The following is a 17,950-nucleotide window of genomic DNA, read 5'->3' on the forward strand; positions in this document are numbered from 1 at the left end:
CGGGAGCGACGAAGAAGCGATCCTTCCCTTTCGCACGAAGGATATCTTCTTCGATACGGCTAAATGGCGATATCTTGCCTCGCTTTCTCCCCCTTCCAAGCAATAAATTAGATCGCCGCGATTTCATTTCTGGTAGTTGGTCTCTGCGGCTCTCAGCGCGCTGTTCCCCGCATCTTGATATTTTACAGTGAAGCTTCCGTAATTTATTATTAATCATCCACGAGACGGGTTCAGAATTGTCAGAAATTGTATATCCGAAAAAGGCCAAGTGTTAGTTACCTTATTCTGTAAGCCTTGAAACTTCACAGATTTAAGAGGATTCTCAGTGGAAGGTAATGTACCTTGATGTGTACATGAAAGTTTTCGTTGCCCTTTTGTGTCATTTGTCTTTTTATATTACCATTTACTGTACGACTGTTGCCTTTCTTAGAAACTTGTTGCTTTACGCTCCGATGAGAATCTCCTGTCTTTTAATATCCACCATAACGGTGCACGACGATGTAACCCGACCCAAAAGAACTTCCATGGCCGCGTTTAATAGCGAGGACAGAGGATCATGAGAAGAACAAAAGTTCGCGCGGACGAAACTGATGAAGACGTGCCGCGGCGCAGCTTAGGGAGCACCCTCCGCCGTGCGTTTTCGCTACCATTTATTTTATTTAGATTAGTTCACGGGGAACCCTCCTGTCAAATAATTTCTACTTCCAATCCTCTTCGTGCCTCCTTTCATAGCCTCGTCCTCTGGCTCTTCATAATTCGTTTTACGACTGTTCCTTACAGCCACCATTCTTTAAGTCTTCCCTTTTCGCAGCTGCGTCTGGATGATGGATACTGCAATATTGAAACCTCTCTTGCATTAGGTACACTCCTAAAGTTCGAGTTTGAGAAGCAAGATGAGACCCCAAGGCTGCCAAATACTAATTAAATTCACAGCCCTCAGGTGAAATGGCGCGTAAACTTCTGAATCTTGAAAATAGCTGAGAGGTCATCCATGTACCGTAAGCCCAGTCCGTGTCGCCATCCTTAACAGTCGCGAAACTAGAACTGCTTGATCGCCGAGGGAAGGAGAGCGCCAAGATCCTCTCTATAAAAGCCACGAGAGATCAATTAAAGGCGACGCTAAAAGGCAGAAGCAGTTCTGTTTGGGGGATCGAACCGGAGAGGCGAATCGACCGCACGATGCTCGCGTTAACGATGCTGAAAGGTGACGCAGGAGTAACCTACGCATTCGAAAGTTCACGTTCTCCAAGTTGCCGGGATCCAGTCTCCTCCATGATTTCCAATCGAGCGGAGAAAGTGTTCACGCGACACGGGCAAAGCGGATCGAGAGGTGCACCGTTATCGTTTTCCCTTTCTGCCAATAACGGCACCATCGAGAACGAGTTAACAGATCGAGGATTCGTGTGTTATCAGAACATGTTGTCATCCGGATAGTTCTCTATCTCTTTTCAAGCTTTAAGTTAAGTTCGAAGCAACGATCGTTAAATAGGCGCGTTATTCCTAGCTTCTAGTTGAGTCTGCTTCTGTGATCTCGTAGTCACAACTCGTGGGGAATATTCAGAGTGGCACAGTGACATACGTATGTTATTCCGCGAGATAATATTTTGTTGAGGACTATAGTTCCACTTCAGGAGAAAAAAATGCTGTTAAACGACATCTTGTTACTTCCTGGAGTTCCTGGAGGTTTCGACGTAGCTTGACTTCAAGGAGATCCTTGAAAGGGCGAAACGAGTTTTGGAACCGGGTTACCCACATAGGATGCGAAATGCTGCATATTTCTTTTTATTCGCATCTTCTTCCATCGAATTTCTCGCATCGCTTCGCTCTGCCAACCGTAAATGCGTCATCGAACCTTGTAATTAAAATCGAATTCCTTAGGCCAGGTTTATCAACGCGTGTGAAATCCATTTAACTTCCTTTTGATAGCTGTTACTATTATCAGTGCTTCTAGAAAATATATGTAGTGTCTTCTATTTGCGTTAGAAATTCGCAATACCATAGTAACGTAGCTGTCTAACCATTCAGTGGGACGCTCTTTCCTAGTCTGACCACTAGCTCACTGATTCTACTTGGCAGCTCGCATTAGCACTTCGGCTCCAACACGATCCATATTATGACATCTCTACTAACGTACACATATCTCCAAGGCTCCAGAAAAGCGGACATCGTTATCGAAGGTTAAAAGAGTAGGTTAAAACAGTACTCAAAAAGAAATTTTAATTTAAAAAAGGAGAAATGTATAATCGTCAGATCGACTATACATTACCATTAATAGCAGTTGCGAGATCTAACAAGGGAAGATCCCGAACCTGAAAATTAAAAAAATTCTGAAACTTTGTGAATATATAGGGGATTTCCTCCTGATTACAACGCAATTTTTGTTTGCTGCCCAAATTCACTCTAACCGGGAGAAATTAACTTCTGAAAATTCGGCTATTTTTCGATTTTATTTTGTAACTCGCAATCTGTAAGAGATAGGGAAAAGTTTTCAAGACAAATGTTACTTCTTTTAATTAGATCTATCATTTGGTGAAAAAATTATTTTACAGTTCACGAGTTATAACACAAAATCGAAAAATAACCAACAAAAATTGCGTTGTACTGAGGAGGAAATTCCCAACATATTCACAAAGATTCCGAGTTTTTTCGAATTTCCGGGTTCGGGATGTTCCCTTGTAAGTGGAATAGGAATCTCAGATCACTCAAATTCACTGTATTAAAACACACTCTACCTTTCCACGGGCAGATTTGGAGATTCGGCGCCCCTAGACTAACAAGTGTCTACCACCCTTCCCGCGAAGTGTCATAAAATATTTTAATTTAAAAGAGTCGATACAATTTCGAAATTAATTCAATCTGGCAACTCGCGTATGAGTTATTGCTAATTCGCTACACACAAAACCGCCCCTGCACCTCCCAGAATAGGCGAAACTCCTGTGCAATCTATAAACCTGACAGAACATTCTCATCCCAAGTGCAAGCTACCCCAAAAGCCACTGTTGCACCGATTACGATCCTCCTGCTCCCAGCGGGGCGAAGAGTTACACTCGTGCGGTTGGAGGAATTTCGACGTCCACTTCCTGGCTGGCTGCCTAAGTAACCGCGCGTACGGTTCAGCAGGATCCACGGAAGGGCGGAACGAGTTTCTGGGACCGGGTTACCCAGATAGGATTCGAGCTGCAAAGCCGTTGCAGCTGCCCACTTATTCCGCGTGCATACGGCCGGGGCACTCTCGGCTCCAACGGCCGCCTACAAACACGCAAATGAAGATATTCACCGTGTTTACACAGCCGGTCGGGAGGTCAACGTCTCTTAAGTGTGTCGCCGGCTGCACGGCGAGCCGACTGAAAAACGGACAGCTTATCCTATCCCGACCTTGGCTCCTTCTCGCTGAAGGTTCGTCAACCGTGTCCCGACTATCGCTCTCCGTCGCTGTTGCGTCGCGGATTTTTATTCTCCTTTAAGTCGAAGGATCTGACTGCCAGAGGTATCGACGCTTGGTGTCTGCAATATTTGGGTTATTCTGCAAGTCATTTCTTTCCTGCCTATCCGTTTTATTGTAAGCTATGGGCACTGTGCGAGGCTCTTGATTAACGGCGATCATCGTAGTCAGGCGTGAAGAATTCAACGAGTTGGCTTTTCTGGTAGGGCGTGTTACCTCAGAGGATAAGATTTTATCAGTTTTAGGGGCGTCGGGCTGAAGTGTTCGCTCTTCTTTTAAGGATCCCCACCCACTACGATGACACGAGTTGTTACCATACGCAGGGATGTTGGAATGCAACCGTTGGTGTCCTCTTATTTTATTTGTATCCACAAAGCGAGATTTAACTCGCTTGCCCAGAGTTATGGTATCGTAATCTTTCACATTTCTAGGAGGCGTTGCTTTTTAATATGAACGAGGGACTGGATCTTGACGCTTGACGCTCACTTGGAGCAAGAAACAGCAGCGGGGAAGTGTTTGCTTTCTCACAGATCGCCGTTTCAATTCGAACCTGTTGCCGCGTGCTTTCTGATGTCACACCCCCTTCCCTTACTCCGAATCGCTGGAAAAAGTGCGATATTTTCGGCAGGGATTGCCGATGTTCCCGTTATCGGCCAGGATTTCGTGAAATTTATTCCCCTTTGTATCGGAGGCGTGGCTAGAACAATGAACAAAGAGTACACGGGGATGTTGCGGATCGTCATAAAAGTCGCGGCCACCTGACAAGCTAACTCGCTCGTAAAACACTTGCTTTCTCGTGCTCGTTTACGGTGGTAAACTCTAAGGAAATACTCTATTGAATGGTTGGCGATCCACGGGTGTACGCACCGTTTCTATGCAGATACGGTCGCTTCCACGATTTCTGCTCTTATTTCCAATGCTCCTTCGCTTCGAGCCGGTCGGCTCTTTCCCTTCGCTATCTTGCGTGGCGCGACTGAACGTTGCATTCATAAAGTGCGTGCTCGCTTCGGAATGTATTCCCAGGAAAGTAACCTTCGTGATTTTCGAACGAATCTTTACCGTGGTGGAGGCTCCGTTACGCACAGAATTCATGTAAAGTAATCGTTTGAGAATCGCACTGTGGCAAACGCGGGGGGTGTGTCCGCAACGAAATTGATCACCGCGGAAGGTGTTAATGTTATTAATTCGTAGTCTGCATAGCGAAACGGCTAATGAGCGCAGCATTTTTTTTCGATCCAAGAATATGGAAAGAGCGACAGAACATTGGTCTTCGAGCCACCCCCTGGGCCATTGTCGGCACGAGCGGGACACTCGCCTCGAAAGCCCCGTCCGTAAGGATTTTAACCCATAAACTAACCGGCGTAGCGGGATTCGGTGGCCTTTGAGGGGCCGCTGAGCAGCGTATCGCCTATGCAAGCCGTCTAGGAGACGATGGTAGAAAGGGGCCCGCGGGCATAAATCGCCTAGGAGAGATAAAACGTGGATGGAAGGTGGAACGTGGACGCACGGTCACGCGTGCACGTGAACGTGACCCTCGCTGACCGGTGATTTGTGATACAAACTGCTACCAAGCTTTGTCCCCTACCTTTAGGGCAGCCGGTGTGTTCTAGGAGAAAGGGAATTTTATTTCCGCTCTACGCCCACTTCCATCGATTTTCCTCAATTCAAGCTCGAATGGCAGAGGAATTTGCTGCACGAGGAAAGTAGGGTGAACTTGCCTAAATCGTACCCATTAAGAACAAATGCTTATTATATGAAAGATAACAGGGAAAACGAAGCAAAATCAATGGTAATCAACTCTTTATTAATAGAATAAACAGTTTTATAAACTCAAGCAACGAAAAGTAATCAACTTCTATTCGTAAAATCGATTTATTTTTAATATGGAAAAAGTCTGATTTAGGATTAATGTTCCTAAATCGTACCATAGTTATCCTAATTCGAATACTAGAGAATTCAAATATTCGAATACTCCTGATTATTCGAATATTCGAATTCTCTGGTATTCGAATATTCGAATTCTCTAGTATTCGAATTCTCTGGTATACGAATATTTGAATCTGAAATTCGAATTCTCTGGTATTCGAATATTCGAATCTGATATTCGAATTCTCTGGTATTCGAATATTCGAATCTCAAATTCGAATTCGCTGGTATTCGAATATTCGAATTCTCTGCTATTCGAATATTCGAATTCTCTGCTATTCGAATATTCGAATTCTCTGCTATTCGAATATTCGAATTCTCTGCTATTCGAATATTCGAATTCTCTGCTATTCGAATATTCGAATTCTCTGCTATTCGAATATTCGAATTCTCTGCTATTCGAATATTCGAATTCTCTGCTATTCGAATATTCGAATTCTCTGCTAGTCGAATATTCGAATTCTCTGCTATTCGAATATTCATTACAGCCCTAATCTCTACTGGATCTCGTTATAATACGTGTAAGGTCGATAATTATAATGATTTAATATCACCTCCCACGACGTTTATATCGCGTTGTCCTTGCTGTAAATTGCTGGTATTCAGGGATAAGTGTCAGGTATAATTTGCTTAATCGTGGGTGCAGAACGGCAGAGTGCGCTCGCTTTGTCCGAGAGACACTCGAGCAACATAATGAATAGACTGCAGACGTTTATGCAAATGCATATATTGATATGCAAAAATTATTTTGCATATTGCATATGCTTTATCAAAACGCATATTCACGTTACATATTTCTTTTATATGTATCTCACTGTATTTGGTTGCGATCATAGATGAATTATCGAACCGTTGCGTGACATTAGAGATAAATCGTAATGCATACAACGTTTTGTACCGATGTTGATATCATGCGATAGAATAAGTCATTAGTAGAGTCTAACTACTCGTTCATTACAATCGCCCGATACAAATAAACAATTTCGATAAAATTAAAGAGGTTTGGCCACTTTTTTTCTCGGAACACCCGAAAATAGTTCAATTACTTATTTTCACTGTTCATTTTATTTCTGCAAATAGGCAGTCGAAACTTGAAACTTTTAATGGAAATAATCTCGTTGCAATTACAACTGCTGCTCAAAATTTAACATTTATTGAGACACATTTACAAATTCTTCCAGCCACAATAAAGAAATTGGGAACTGTCTTTTTACCCTCGAGAAATTCGATAATAATGAACGTGGCATATTTTACGCGCATAAAAATCCGCAGTCCAATAATGAATAATACCTGTGTCAATTCCATCGCAGTATATCATATTCTTGCGTGGCTATTAATTGGATTAAACATGTTCCATGCAGCGTGTTATTAACGATAAACGTGCAATCTCGATAATTTGCTTCCTGCTATTATACCTGACTTTAGTATATTATCATCGGTACAAGATGAAGCACGACGTTACTTCCAGTCTATTGAAATGCAATATTCAATTCGTGGAGGTTTCGTTCAATTCCTCTGCGGCTTTTCCACGAAACGTTTTGTTTCCAGTGAATGAAATTCAATCTACAGGCGAGTATAACTGTTGCGCAGTTGCTAAGTGATTTCTTTGACGAGGCAGGTATTAAGAGCACTTTCGACTCGGCCACGGCGTCGGTAATTTCTTTCTCATATTTCACGAACGCGAAACGCGAGCCTTTCAGGAAGCTATCGCCGGTTAAGTAGCGAAGCTTGTAGGTGCCGTTCATATTGTTCAACGTACAAACGTGTCCGAAGGAGCAGTCAATCGTGAGAAAGAAATAATCAGATCTAGGAGTAAGGTCGGGTATGCGCGCGGGCACGATTGAATTGTTTAACAATAGCGGGGAACGAGGCTGCACGTTCCTTGCGGCGGGATCAGAGCGACCAACGCGGAAGTCGATCTAATTGTTCCTCGCGGTTAAGACAAGCAAGCATCGCATCTGAAACAAGAAGAATTTTTCGAAGAATAAACGATACTCGTTCCGCAAAGTGTGGCGATACACGATCGTCCACAATTTGTAGCCAGTAAATCCTGAAATCAGTCAGATAGTTAATCTTCTTTGAATATCTGCTAGGTTCTCCTTCATCGATCCACCTTCTCCTCGCTTTTAAATTTCCCTCCCCCTCCCCGGTGCTCGCCATCTGAAATGATGTAAAGTTCATTGTTCAATGTCTCAATGGTACATAAATACATTATTTGAGCGCATAAGCGTGCTCTTGAATGGCCCATGAACAACACCACGGCTCGCGTTTCGCCATCGCGGGCGTTGATCGTGGCGCGTCAATGATAAGTATAAATACTTTTATAACCGTAATATTTCAGGCCGCACAAGGGACTTCGTGCCGTAAGGTATTGCAATCCTACGGCAGCGGTTACACGTGCATGATCGACGAACCGACGCGGAGCCGCGAACCTACGGAACGGCGGGGGCGTTTTACGATACGCACCCCGAGGGGCGCGCTTGACATCCCGACGAAATATGCACCCGGATGGTCGCCGTGCCTCCATGCGTCGTCGTTATCAAATTAACATACAATATCTAACACTCTACCATCCACGAAAGTGTACAAGTAAACTAATTTTAAGCAGAGATTTCAACGGAATTTATTCTGGATTGCCAATTCTCGCGTTTCCCATTACACTAGCGAAATATTCCTTTGTTAAGGAGATTTTCAGATTAGGAGATTTCAAGTCATGGAGGAATAGATTTGTCTGTTTGCCTCTCAGTAGACTTCCACAGGAAAGCTGTATCTAGGATTCGCTCTTCTACAGATTCTTCCTGTTTCATTAAAGTAAAATTCCACTTTTCCGATGCAAGTGCAGCATTTTTAACACGGTTACTCTTCTCGGCAGGGCCCGATACAGGGGGCGTGAGCAGGGCAAAAATGATGCGGCAAAATTGATAGAGAAAATTAAAATCAATAAAAAAAGTAAAACTTTTTGAAAAAGCGGTAAAAAAGTAGGTAATACATGTTGAAGTTTAGTATCAAACTTATAAATCATTTTCAAATCACCCCTATAAGTACTAAATTTTTTATAAAGCAAAAGGCTTTTGGTATTCAACAAATACCGACAAAAAATTCACTCGTCAAAAATTATATTTTAAAATAATTGTTTACAATTAGGGGCTGCAAAGATCCTTTCTGCCCAGAGCGACGGAACAGCTAGATCGGGTCCTGCTTCTCGGTGAACGTTTTGGTAGAAGCTAGGAGTAACGTGAAGCTCGATGCGACCAGCGACTGTATTGTTGAGAGGCACACGTGTGCAGTCTTAGGATAGGCATTCCCTAGGGGCATCTTTGACATCCCGACGAGATACACAGCCGGACGATCGTCGTTCCTCAATGTGTCGTCGCCATCAAATTAACATACGAAATCCAGCCGGCCGTAGCCGCGTATATCTCGCTTAATGGCCCCCAGTCGTATTACTCGCGAGCAGAAACGACCCCGGTACATCACACGCCCAGTTGTCTCGGGACGTTGTTGTATACGTCGAAACTCGATACCCGATGTACTCGGTTCGAAGGCCCAGAACGATCGATCGAACGTTGTCGGCGGCCAGGAGAAAAAGAACGGATTAACAGTGTCGAACATTGCGCGAGTATCGCTGAAAACGGAACCCCTGAGAAGGCTCGCCTGACGTTTAGCCGAGTCGCACGGCGATCGACTGGGTTTCGCGCGTATACACGGTCTTCCAACCCGTCCCGCGATTATGTAAGTGGAAAACGCGTGAGAGGACGGAATGATAGGATACGGGATACGATCTCACTTGGGAAATCCCTTCACTGGGAATTTATCTGCTGATTTTTTGCGCCTTTATTCTTTGCTTACCGTAGTGCTCTAAACCTAGTTCTACCCAGTGAAATAGATTTCATTTCCCGCGTTTCTTGACACCTTTCCTGCAGTGGTCGAGTTCCAAGTTCGTCGATTTTATTCTGCCCCGTCATCGCCACCCTTCGTCTGGCAAGAAGAGAGAACTTTCCGACAGGGCTGGTGAATTCTCTCATTGATAATGTCGGGGTACAGTCTGCAACGCGAATGCACGTGTTACGTAAGCACCGTGCAGCGTGCGAAAATAGATAGAGATGTAAATCAGTGCCGAGTGGTTCTAACTTAATGGGAAAATATTTTCTGTTCCAGGTAAGAACGAGCGTTCGACTGTGCCTTATGGATATTGCTTTCCTCTTGCCGCGGTGTTTCCCCTGACGCACTTCGTCCGAGGTAGGAATTCGATGGAATTGTATGGTTGTTTTTCAAACGACGCACCGTCTAAACGAAGGAACTCCATTTCTTCTTATAAAAGTCCAATTCGTAACATCTGCCGCGGGGAATTACTGCTAGGTGCAGGAATGCGAATGGATTATCCATTTACTCTTTCCTCGAGCATCTAATCATCCACACGTTCTTGATATGAAAGCTTGAAAGTTTGGCCTGGTATGCCAGTAAAAGTAGACCGCGGCAAATCATTGGCGCGAATCCTGCGAACAGTGATTAGGAAAATTGCAAGTGGTCGCGAACGGAGTCGGGCAGGCACAGTTGGCTTCCAAGACGAGGCGCGGGCGTAGCTGCGATTAATCAGAACGGTCGTTAATTGCGCTCGCCCGTAATCCTATTAACGACACTCGCGGTGTTCGCGTTATGTCGTCGCGGAGGGTCCTCGAGGGATCCCTCCTTGCTCCTTATTACCTCTTTCGACGTGCCCCGCTTCCAATAAATCCGAAGGTGGACGCGTTCGTGCGTAATTGCCTTTACAGTTAATTACTCGACGACCCGCTCGCGGGAGAAGAATGCAGTTAGGCAGGGTTGCGACACGAATGCACGCGACCTTGCTCGAACGTCCCGACCCGTACGATTTCGATTTCAACACGAGCAACACGAGCTGGTTACGAGAGAAGCTCTCGCACGATCAATTCGACGATTAGAGTTTTGAATACCCGAGGACTAGGGTTGCCACCCGTACTTTAAAGTGAAGTACCTTATGTTATTATACGTAAATGTGCTCTACGCTTTTGAATAGCAATGAAGTATGCGAAAATACTTTATTTCGCGATTAATGATATTAAACCATGATCGTCTCAAAGTAATTTCTTACCTTCTGTCTGGAACAGTCCTACCACCTCAGCATTTACTGAGAAGAGAAACAGGGCCTCTCTTAATTTAATAACGAACGAATTATTGATATATTTGTAAAGGAAATGTAATTCCTTTAATTTAATTTGAATATTGCCGCGCTCTATCGAGCGCTAATAAAGTAGAGCGTGCGAAGGACGAGGGGGTAAACAGAAAACAGTTGTGCACGTGGCAATTCACGCAGAGTAATTATAAATTAAAGGTATTAACAGAACTTGGAAATAGAGATTAACAGGGTGATCAATGACATTAAATGTCGTTTCTTGATCACAGGTAGGAACTTTGTAAATAGTATTGCAAATAAACTTAAATAACGAAACATAATCACCATCAATTGCTCTGAAGAAATAACAACACAATATATATTTTAATATGAATATTGCCACGGAGTTATTTAAAAAGGATAAAAAGTGGCTCTGCAATGCTAAGAGCAATAAAAAATATGTTTGGAAGAAATAAATGTAATTATGCAGAACTGGTGTTTCCTCATCGATTTTAACGACCTTGAAATATGTTGTCGGGGACATGATTCTGAACAACTTTTTCCTATACATGTTACCGCCGCTCGACATTCGTTTCCGAGATACACGCAAAAACAGTTTCGATATTAGGTACATACCTATCTTAATTCTAAAGTTTCGGATAGAGAGGTTGGCGATAGGTTAGACAGTAAATAAAAACAATAGTTACAACTTATTTCGATTTTTAGAGTACTTCAGTGTATATATGTCACGAGATATCGGTATAGGTTTGGAGCTAGATTAGCGCGGGGGCGCGTAAAGCAAGGTAGCGAGCCGATGTGAGTGGGGGTGTTGACGGGAGTCCCCACACTCAACAGTCGCTCTTGAAGGCACTCTTTTCCTAGCAAAAAATTATGTTTTAGTTCAAAGCTTAGTTCAAACTTAACTGGTTCTAAAGCATAATTTTTTGCTAGGAAGAGAGTGCTTTCTAGAGCACCTGTGGGTGTATGGGAACTCCCATCAACACTCCGACTCACATCGGTTCGCTACCATGCTTTATAGTATGCAATAATTCCCAGCAAGCTAAATTTTGGTATGGGCCTTTATTTGGTCGTTTCAAACAACATGTCAAAAGTCCCAATCAATCCAATCGCCGCTAAAAATTTCACAAAACATTTATAAAAACTAATAAGATTAAAATGTACTTATAGTTATTTCGAGCGTATTTTTTTTATACTCCACGAAAGCAAATTTACATCGTTTTTCTGTAAAAAAGGTGGCAACCCTAGCGGGGACCCAATTTTCCATCTCTCCTCGCATTACACAAGCTCACCTAAACTCAGGATCACTGTGCGAGTGTGCATGGCCTGGTGGAACTTGTGACAAGGTTAAGGTTTATTAAGTTGTACGATCTATAGTCAAAGAAACGTTTGTGTCCGCCAGCTTACCGTATTCACATCGGTGTTTTCGAAAGCGAAGGTGAGACCCGGCAGCGGAAAAAGTGTCTGCGTGCCTGAGCCGTTAAACGCTTGGCAAACAGGCTCTAAAAGACATTGAGATATCTGGAGCACAACGTAATAGCTGAGAACAATGGAAGGTAAAGGCGATATCGGTGCGCAGAGTGAATGAGGAAAAGGATGGAATCGCGTTACGGTTACAGCACCCACCGGCAGCCTCTTCGGGAATAACGTAATCGGCCCTCGGCCCGGCGCGCGGCGATAATTGTGTCGTTTCCAAACTCGTCGCATGCCTACGCGGCTCGAATACTGGCGTTCCTCTCTAGAACGAGGCCAGGATTTACTCTCGATCGTAGGAATTCTATTTCTCGCTCCTCGATCGAGGCTCCTTCGCCAGCCGTATAAAGTTGCCATCGAGGCCGCGGGGTGGCTCCCGTCTGACGAAACTCCTCGTCATTCTTCCCTCCGTCTCTCCGAAAATGGCATCTTACATATAACAAGTACATATACTCAGCTATCGAGCTTTAAACTTCACTTAATCCAACAAGCCGATTAAACTGTTCGTTGTACCGCAGTCTTTCTTTTATCTAATTGGAATTTTTTAGTTGGCATTCGCTTCTTTTTGATCACAGTAAATTGTTATCTAATGAAGTTGGAATTTCGACCGTAATTTTTTTTTTTAAATTTAAAACATGATTTCGGCGCACAGTTTCGGTCAATTAAAAGAATAAAAGCTAATTTGCAAATATAAGAAGTATCATCTTCCGACGTTTCGGTCAATATTTAGACCTTTATAACTATTTAGTTATTCAAACTTTCCTTGATAAAGGTCTAAATATTGACCGCAACTATTTAGTTATTCAAACTTTCCTTGATAACTATTTACAAGTAAAATAAGAGTAAATTGTTATCAGTTGTTCCGAAAGATACTCTGTTCTCATTGCCCGAAGCTTCATCAATTTATAATTTATTTTAAGTGTATTCATTATTGGGGAAAAGGTGCCAGAACGAAAGGGTGACCGTTGAAAATTTTTTCCTTCCGAGGTAATTGATTTTCGCCTGTGGATATTCCCAAGGGAAAAAGCGATTCCTCTTTGGTACACTCGGTGCTTCATCGGCACCGTAATAGACTACGTTACGAGGCAGCGCGTGATAAGCAGAACCTTTATACATTTTAATGACGAGGTCATAAATTGCACGTTCGGGGCGTGCGTTCAGTTTTTTCGAACCTTATAGAGCCATCCGCAAGGTCGACGCGACTTTCTTTGTAACGTCGAGGGTGTTCGTCATTGGCGCCCGAGTACACAGGCTTGCAGAACGTATTAGCGCGTGAATAAATCGCTATTGACGGGACGCGACTCTACAACACCGCTAAAAAACCATCGCGGCTATTTTGTGCAAGTAATAACAGCGAGTTCCCATCGTACGCAAGCGTAAAGTTTTAATCGGGGCAATTGCAAATTCAACGTCGCAACTAGATCGTGTCTGGCACTCCTGCAAATCGTAAATAGCGACGAATCTACTTCCTACTTCTCGGTATTAAAGCTTCCAGCTCCACGCGACAGTATGAAAAGTCAGGGGACCATTTAATGCGGTTACCGTCGGCACAATCGAGCAAAACAATAAACACGAAGCGGGATTTTTCATGCATTAATCTCTGTCTATGCGGCTAATGCATAACGCATCGAATATAACTTTCACCTGTCCGCGGTATATTGTTTCCACGGTCCCGTATCGCGGTTGTCTTCTATAAAAAAAAAGCCTCGTCGTACGCTCGCCTTTCTAGAGGACTGCGAAAGGAACTATCCCGCGACAATAGTCGCATTCGTATTCCCCCGAAGAGTATATCGCGTCGTCGCACACAAATGGCCGGGTGCGAACACCTTGGCACGAATACAGCCATTCTGGGTTTCCAACAGGTGCGTGGACTTAGCTGAACGATGCAAATCGACTGCGAGCAACGTAAATCGTCATCCGTCGCCGATTAGTTCGAGGAACTTTCCGTCCGATCCGAGCTTTTTCCAGAAACCCACGCGTCCTCGATGGATCTCTGCATTTTCACACCCTCGTCGTATTCGCCAAAGAAATCGAACACAATGCATTACTTAACAAAGTAAGGAAGTTCTCAGCACGCGAACGTGCGATACATTTCTCTTGTAAACACACCACAATGTCCACCGCGCAGAAAAGTGATAAGCTGCGCAGGGCTGGCATTCTCTATAAAGGGGACCGGGTGCAACAGATATTTTGAGGCCCCAAAGAATTTCTCAACGGTATAAAACGTAACGTCTTTTCATAGAAGGAAATCGCGAAAAAGGATAATAATATCAATAATAAAGAAAAGAAGATTAATAATAAAATAAATGAACACAAAAACATTAACATATTTAAATACATGTCTCTTTTATTGCCATATCATTAAGGGGGGACTGCGCCTTGTTGGACCGAAAAGTAGGTAATCCTTTATGAATTTTTGGTACAAAAATGGTTCGACAAATAAACTTGAGGTTTGACAGGCTGTTTTATTGTATCTTGAACTATTGTTCTGATTTTTTTTTGTGACAGTGAAGAAAAATGTGGCAGATACAGAGAGAGCGTTGGAAAATAATTGAGTGGCCCTGGCGTTGACGAAAAGTACTGTAAGGGTTTTCCGATGCACAAAAAGGAAAAGAGATCCTTAAACTATATGAATGTGGCTATGGGTGATAGTAGATGCATTAAGAAAAATAAAAAAAAAATAATTATCAGCCTTTTGAAGAAGATGAAGCGCCCTGATTTGGTTCTGTGAAAGGTTTTGCCTCAAAATCGAGAAAACTTCTTTAAATAAAAAAGGAACGGTAACAGGTACGGCAATAAATCTACTACCACCCATAGCCACATTCATATAGTTTAAGAATCTCTTTTCCCTTTTGTGTTTCGGATAACCCTTACAGTACTTTTCGCCACGCCAGGGCCACCCAATTATTTTCCAACGCTCTCTCTGTATCTGCCATGTTTTTCTTCACTGTCGCACAAAAATTCAGAACAATAGTTCAAGATACAATAAAACAGCCTGCCGAACCTCAATTTAATTTGTCGAACCGTTTTTGTACAAAAAATTCATAAAGAATTACCTATTTTTCGGCCCAAGAAGGCGCAACCCCCCCTTAATATTATGTGATTTTATATTATTATATTAGAAATGTTCTAATTTCTTTTTTCTTAATTTCAATGAAATAAAAAAATTACGCTCTAATTTTTTCTTTTCTTCATTTTTCATTCTTCTGGAGCCCCGGTACTGTCCGCGGCCGGGGTACCTTGCACCCCGTGCACCCCCCTGCGGCCGGCCCTGAAGCTATGTAACAATCATCGAAATTCCTAGATCGGTAGCCCGTATTCTCAGAGATTTTTGAATAAAGTTCCCTTGACAAAAATTGCTGCGGTGACGAAATTATATTCCACATTCCGCACTTATTTTACCACAAGGAATCGCCTCCTTGATCGCTGTACAGCGAATTAGCTCACAGCCCGTGTGCAAACGAGCTTAAGCAGTTGTTCCCGAAGGAGGCTAACATCGGTATCGAGCGTTAACGCGTCCCGCGGCGTTTTGTAACCGCGGATCGTACACCAAAGCGCTTCGTGTAAAAGCTGGATTCCGTAAATCACCGGGTCGCGCAACAGATTCTAGGCCATCCGTGTAAACTTCGCGTGTAACGTTACGTCACTGGCGCGTGCATTCTTATCGAAGGGAAATACGCGTCCGTGGCCCCATGGCGTGGCAGACGCTGCGTGTGGGTGTAGGTACCGAGGGGGACAATGTCTGCGAGCTACGTTGAAAACATTAATGGAAAAGTTGATGTACGCGCGTGGGGTGGCGACTTGTTTATTAAGCTTCGCCAGAACCCCGTGCACGTCTATTCCCTAGCCAGTCGACGAAGATGAAATGTGGCTAACAATCCAAGCGCATTTCGTTTCACCCGGGTTAGACCATCATTTTCCACATGCAAATAGTTATAGGTATACGGGGTGTGCTGTGAATTAATCATCGATCATCCTCGTTTCTAATATAAATATCTCGAACGAACGTAGTTACAATTCTTGCCTTGCAGAAAACACTGTAAGTGTCGAAAATCAAATTTTTCAGGCGAGAGAAAAAGCTTCCCTGACTTTAAATTAATTGATTTATTTTGATTGCTAAATACAATAACCCAAGTGCATCACAAAATTTTCTATCTTTTGCATTAATATAGTCGAAATTCACGAAAAAGAGAATTGTATTTGCAGAAAGCCCTGTATGTGCCACCTCTTAGTTGCAGAGAAAACTGACTGTGCCATTTAAATTTGCAAGCACTGTAAGTGCGAGTCCTGTTTACCTATCTTTTAATTAGAAAGGTAAATTGCAGTAAAATTCTATAGATCTTATAGTATTACCATTGGCACGTTGAACATTTACCGATAATTTTTTTTTAATTTTGGCACAGTGTTTTCTACAAGGACATTTATTATCTGAATCTGAGATTAACCGGGGTGCACCGTGACGCCATGAATCTCTTCCTATTTCTTTTCGACTTTAATTGCCAGCGAGTCTAATGCACGTGATCCCACAATCGGCTATAAAAGATCCATGCACGGACGCTCGTCATTCACAAAAGAGTATTTGAAAGCATGCAGGTAAGCGAGTGAATCACTTGCCAATGGATTCGCGACACACCCTGTACATTTATCCACGATACAGCGTTATGTAAGGAGATCCATATGCTCACCTGCTCGGGGCCGATGGTTCGCGAGAAACGTTACTCACTGTTATTCTTATTAACTATTCCCCGACGTTGTAACGATCCTGCTACGAGCGACGCGATACGATCTCGCGGAGGATCTTGACGCAACCATAATCGTATTGTGATCATTGATTACGCTGCGAGGCTCGAGATACGGCCGGCGTGTATTTCGCGGCAGTCGCTTGCACGCGACTGCCTGCCACTTTGCACCGTAACGTTTAGTAATGACCATTCAGGGGAATTTTAATTGACGAACGATAGCGTTCGGCAGCGAAATTGCATTTCTTCCTCGAGTGCCGAGTACTGTCTCTAATAAAACGTGATGAGTTTCGAATTTTTTCCCCGTTGCCCAAAGATGTACAGATAAAGCCAGTTGAAATAGGCTATCTTGATATCCGCCGCGAGATTGGCGATAAAGGAAAACTTGTTAACGCGTTGATAAGAAAAGTAAGAGGCTTCAAGGATTTTAATCAAAGAAAATTGAAGAATCGCAGATTGTTCACCGGTTTCGATTTACGTTCGCGGAGAGTGTTTATGAAAGTGTTCTCGGTATTGTTCTTTCATTTCACTGCAGCGCTCCCGTTCATGCGAAGAAATTCCATGCTCCTTAAAGTCTTTCTGTGTACTTGGAGGCGGCGTTTCCCAGTTGCGGTTGTTGAACGGTCGCTGTCGTAATTAGGGAAGTATGCGTTCTGCGTTGTAAATGAGCAGCGATTGTGTAATAAGTTATAGGAATGTTATTACCCAGTGATTGGTGATCTGTGGATAAGAAGAGCCGTGTTAAATGTAAGTTCTTGGTAATTAGTCTCCAGGAAGTTGGAGAGCATATTAACGAGCGGGATACGTATGAACTGTTCGGTTATTAACGATGGGGAAAGGATAATGCTTGGTATGGTTGGATGAAACAGATCTCACAGTTGGCCCTTTGCGCAATATTCATTACATTGAAATAAAAGTAGCTTCCTTAAGCGGGAACACCACTGTGGCGCTCGGAAGAATAAGTCTATTTGTAAGAATTTTTTTCAGGAATAATTTACAGTTTTCGTGTAAAATTTGTATTACCTATTTTTAATACCATGTCTTAAGGGATGATAAAAAATTAATAGAAAAACATGCATAAAGTTATATATATATTAATTAATCTTCTAGACCCCCACTTAAAAAAAATAAATCGCTGGCGCTATGCAACAGCAGCTCCCAAATCAAATTTAATTTTTTTTATAAACTATATGAGTTTAGTGTCCTTATAATATGAAAAGG

General features: G+C 43.0%; 1 protein-coding gene across 4 annotated transcripts in view; it reads left to right on the forward strand.

Annotated features, from left to right (window-relative positions):
* LOC143378817 (uncharacterized) overlaps positions 1 to 17,950 on the forward strand; it is a 224,597-nt gene that overhangs the window by 70,031 nt on the left and 136,616 nt on the right. For 2 of the 4 annotated variants that reach the window (XM_076830816.1, XM_076830820.1), the window contains exon 2: positions 9,527 to 9,607. The exons of the other annotated variants lie outside the window; for them this stretch is intronic. In XM_076830816.1, the coding sequence (XP_076686931.1) occupies positions 9,527 to 9,607 (81 nt within the window). The remainder of the gene's footprint in view (positions 1 to 9,526; positions 9,608 to 17,950) is intronic. 4 annotated transcript variants of the gene reach the window in all.

Source organism: Andrena cerasifolii, chromosome 2 (genome assembly GCF_050908995.1).
Source record: "Andrena cerasifolii isolate SP2316 chromosome 2, iyAndCera1_principal, whole genome shotgun sequence".
Classification (NCBI taxonomy): domain Eukaryota; kingdom Metazoa; phylum Arthropoda; class Insecta; order Hymenoptera; family Andrenidae; genus Andrena; species Andrena cerasifolii.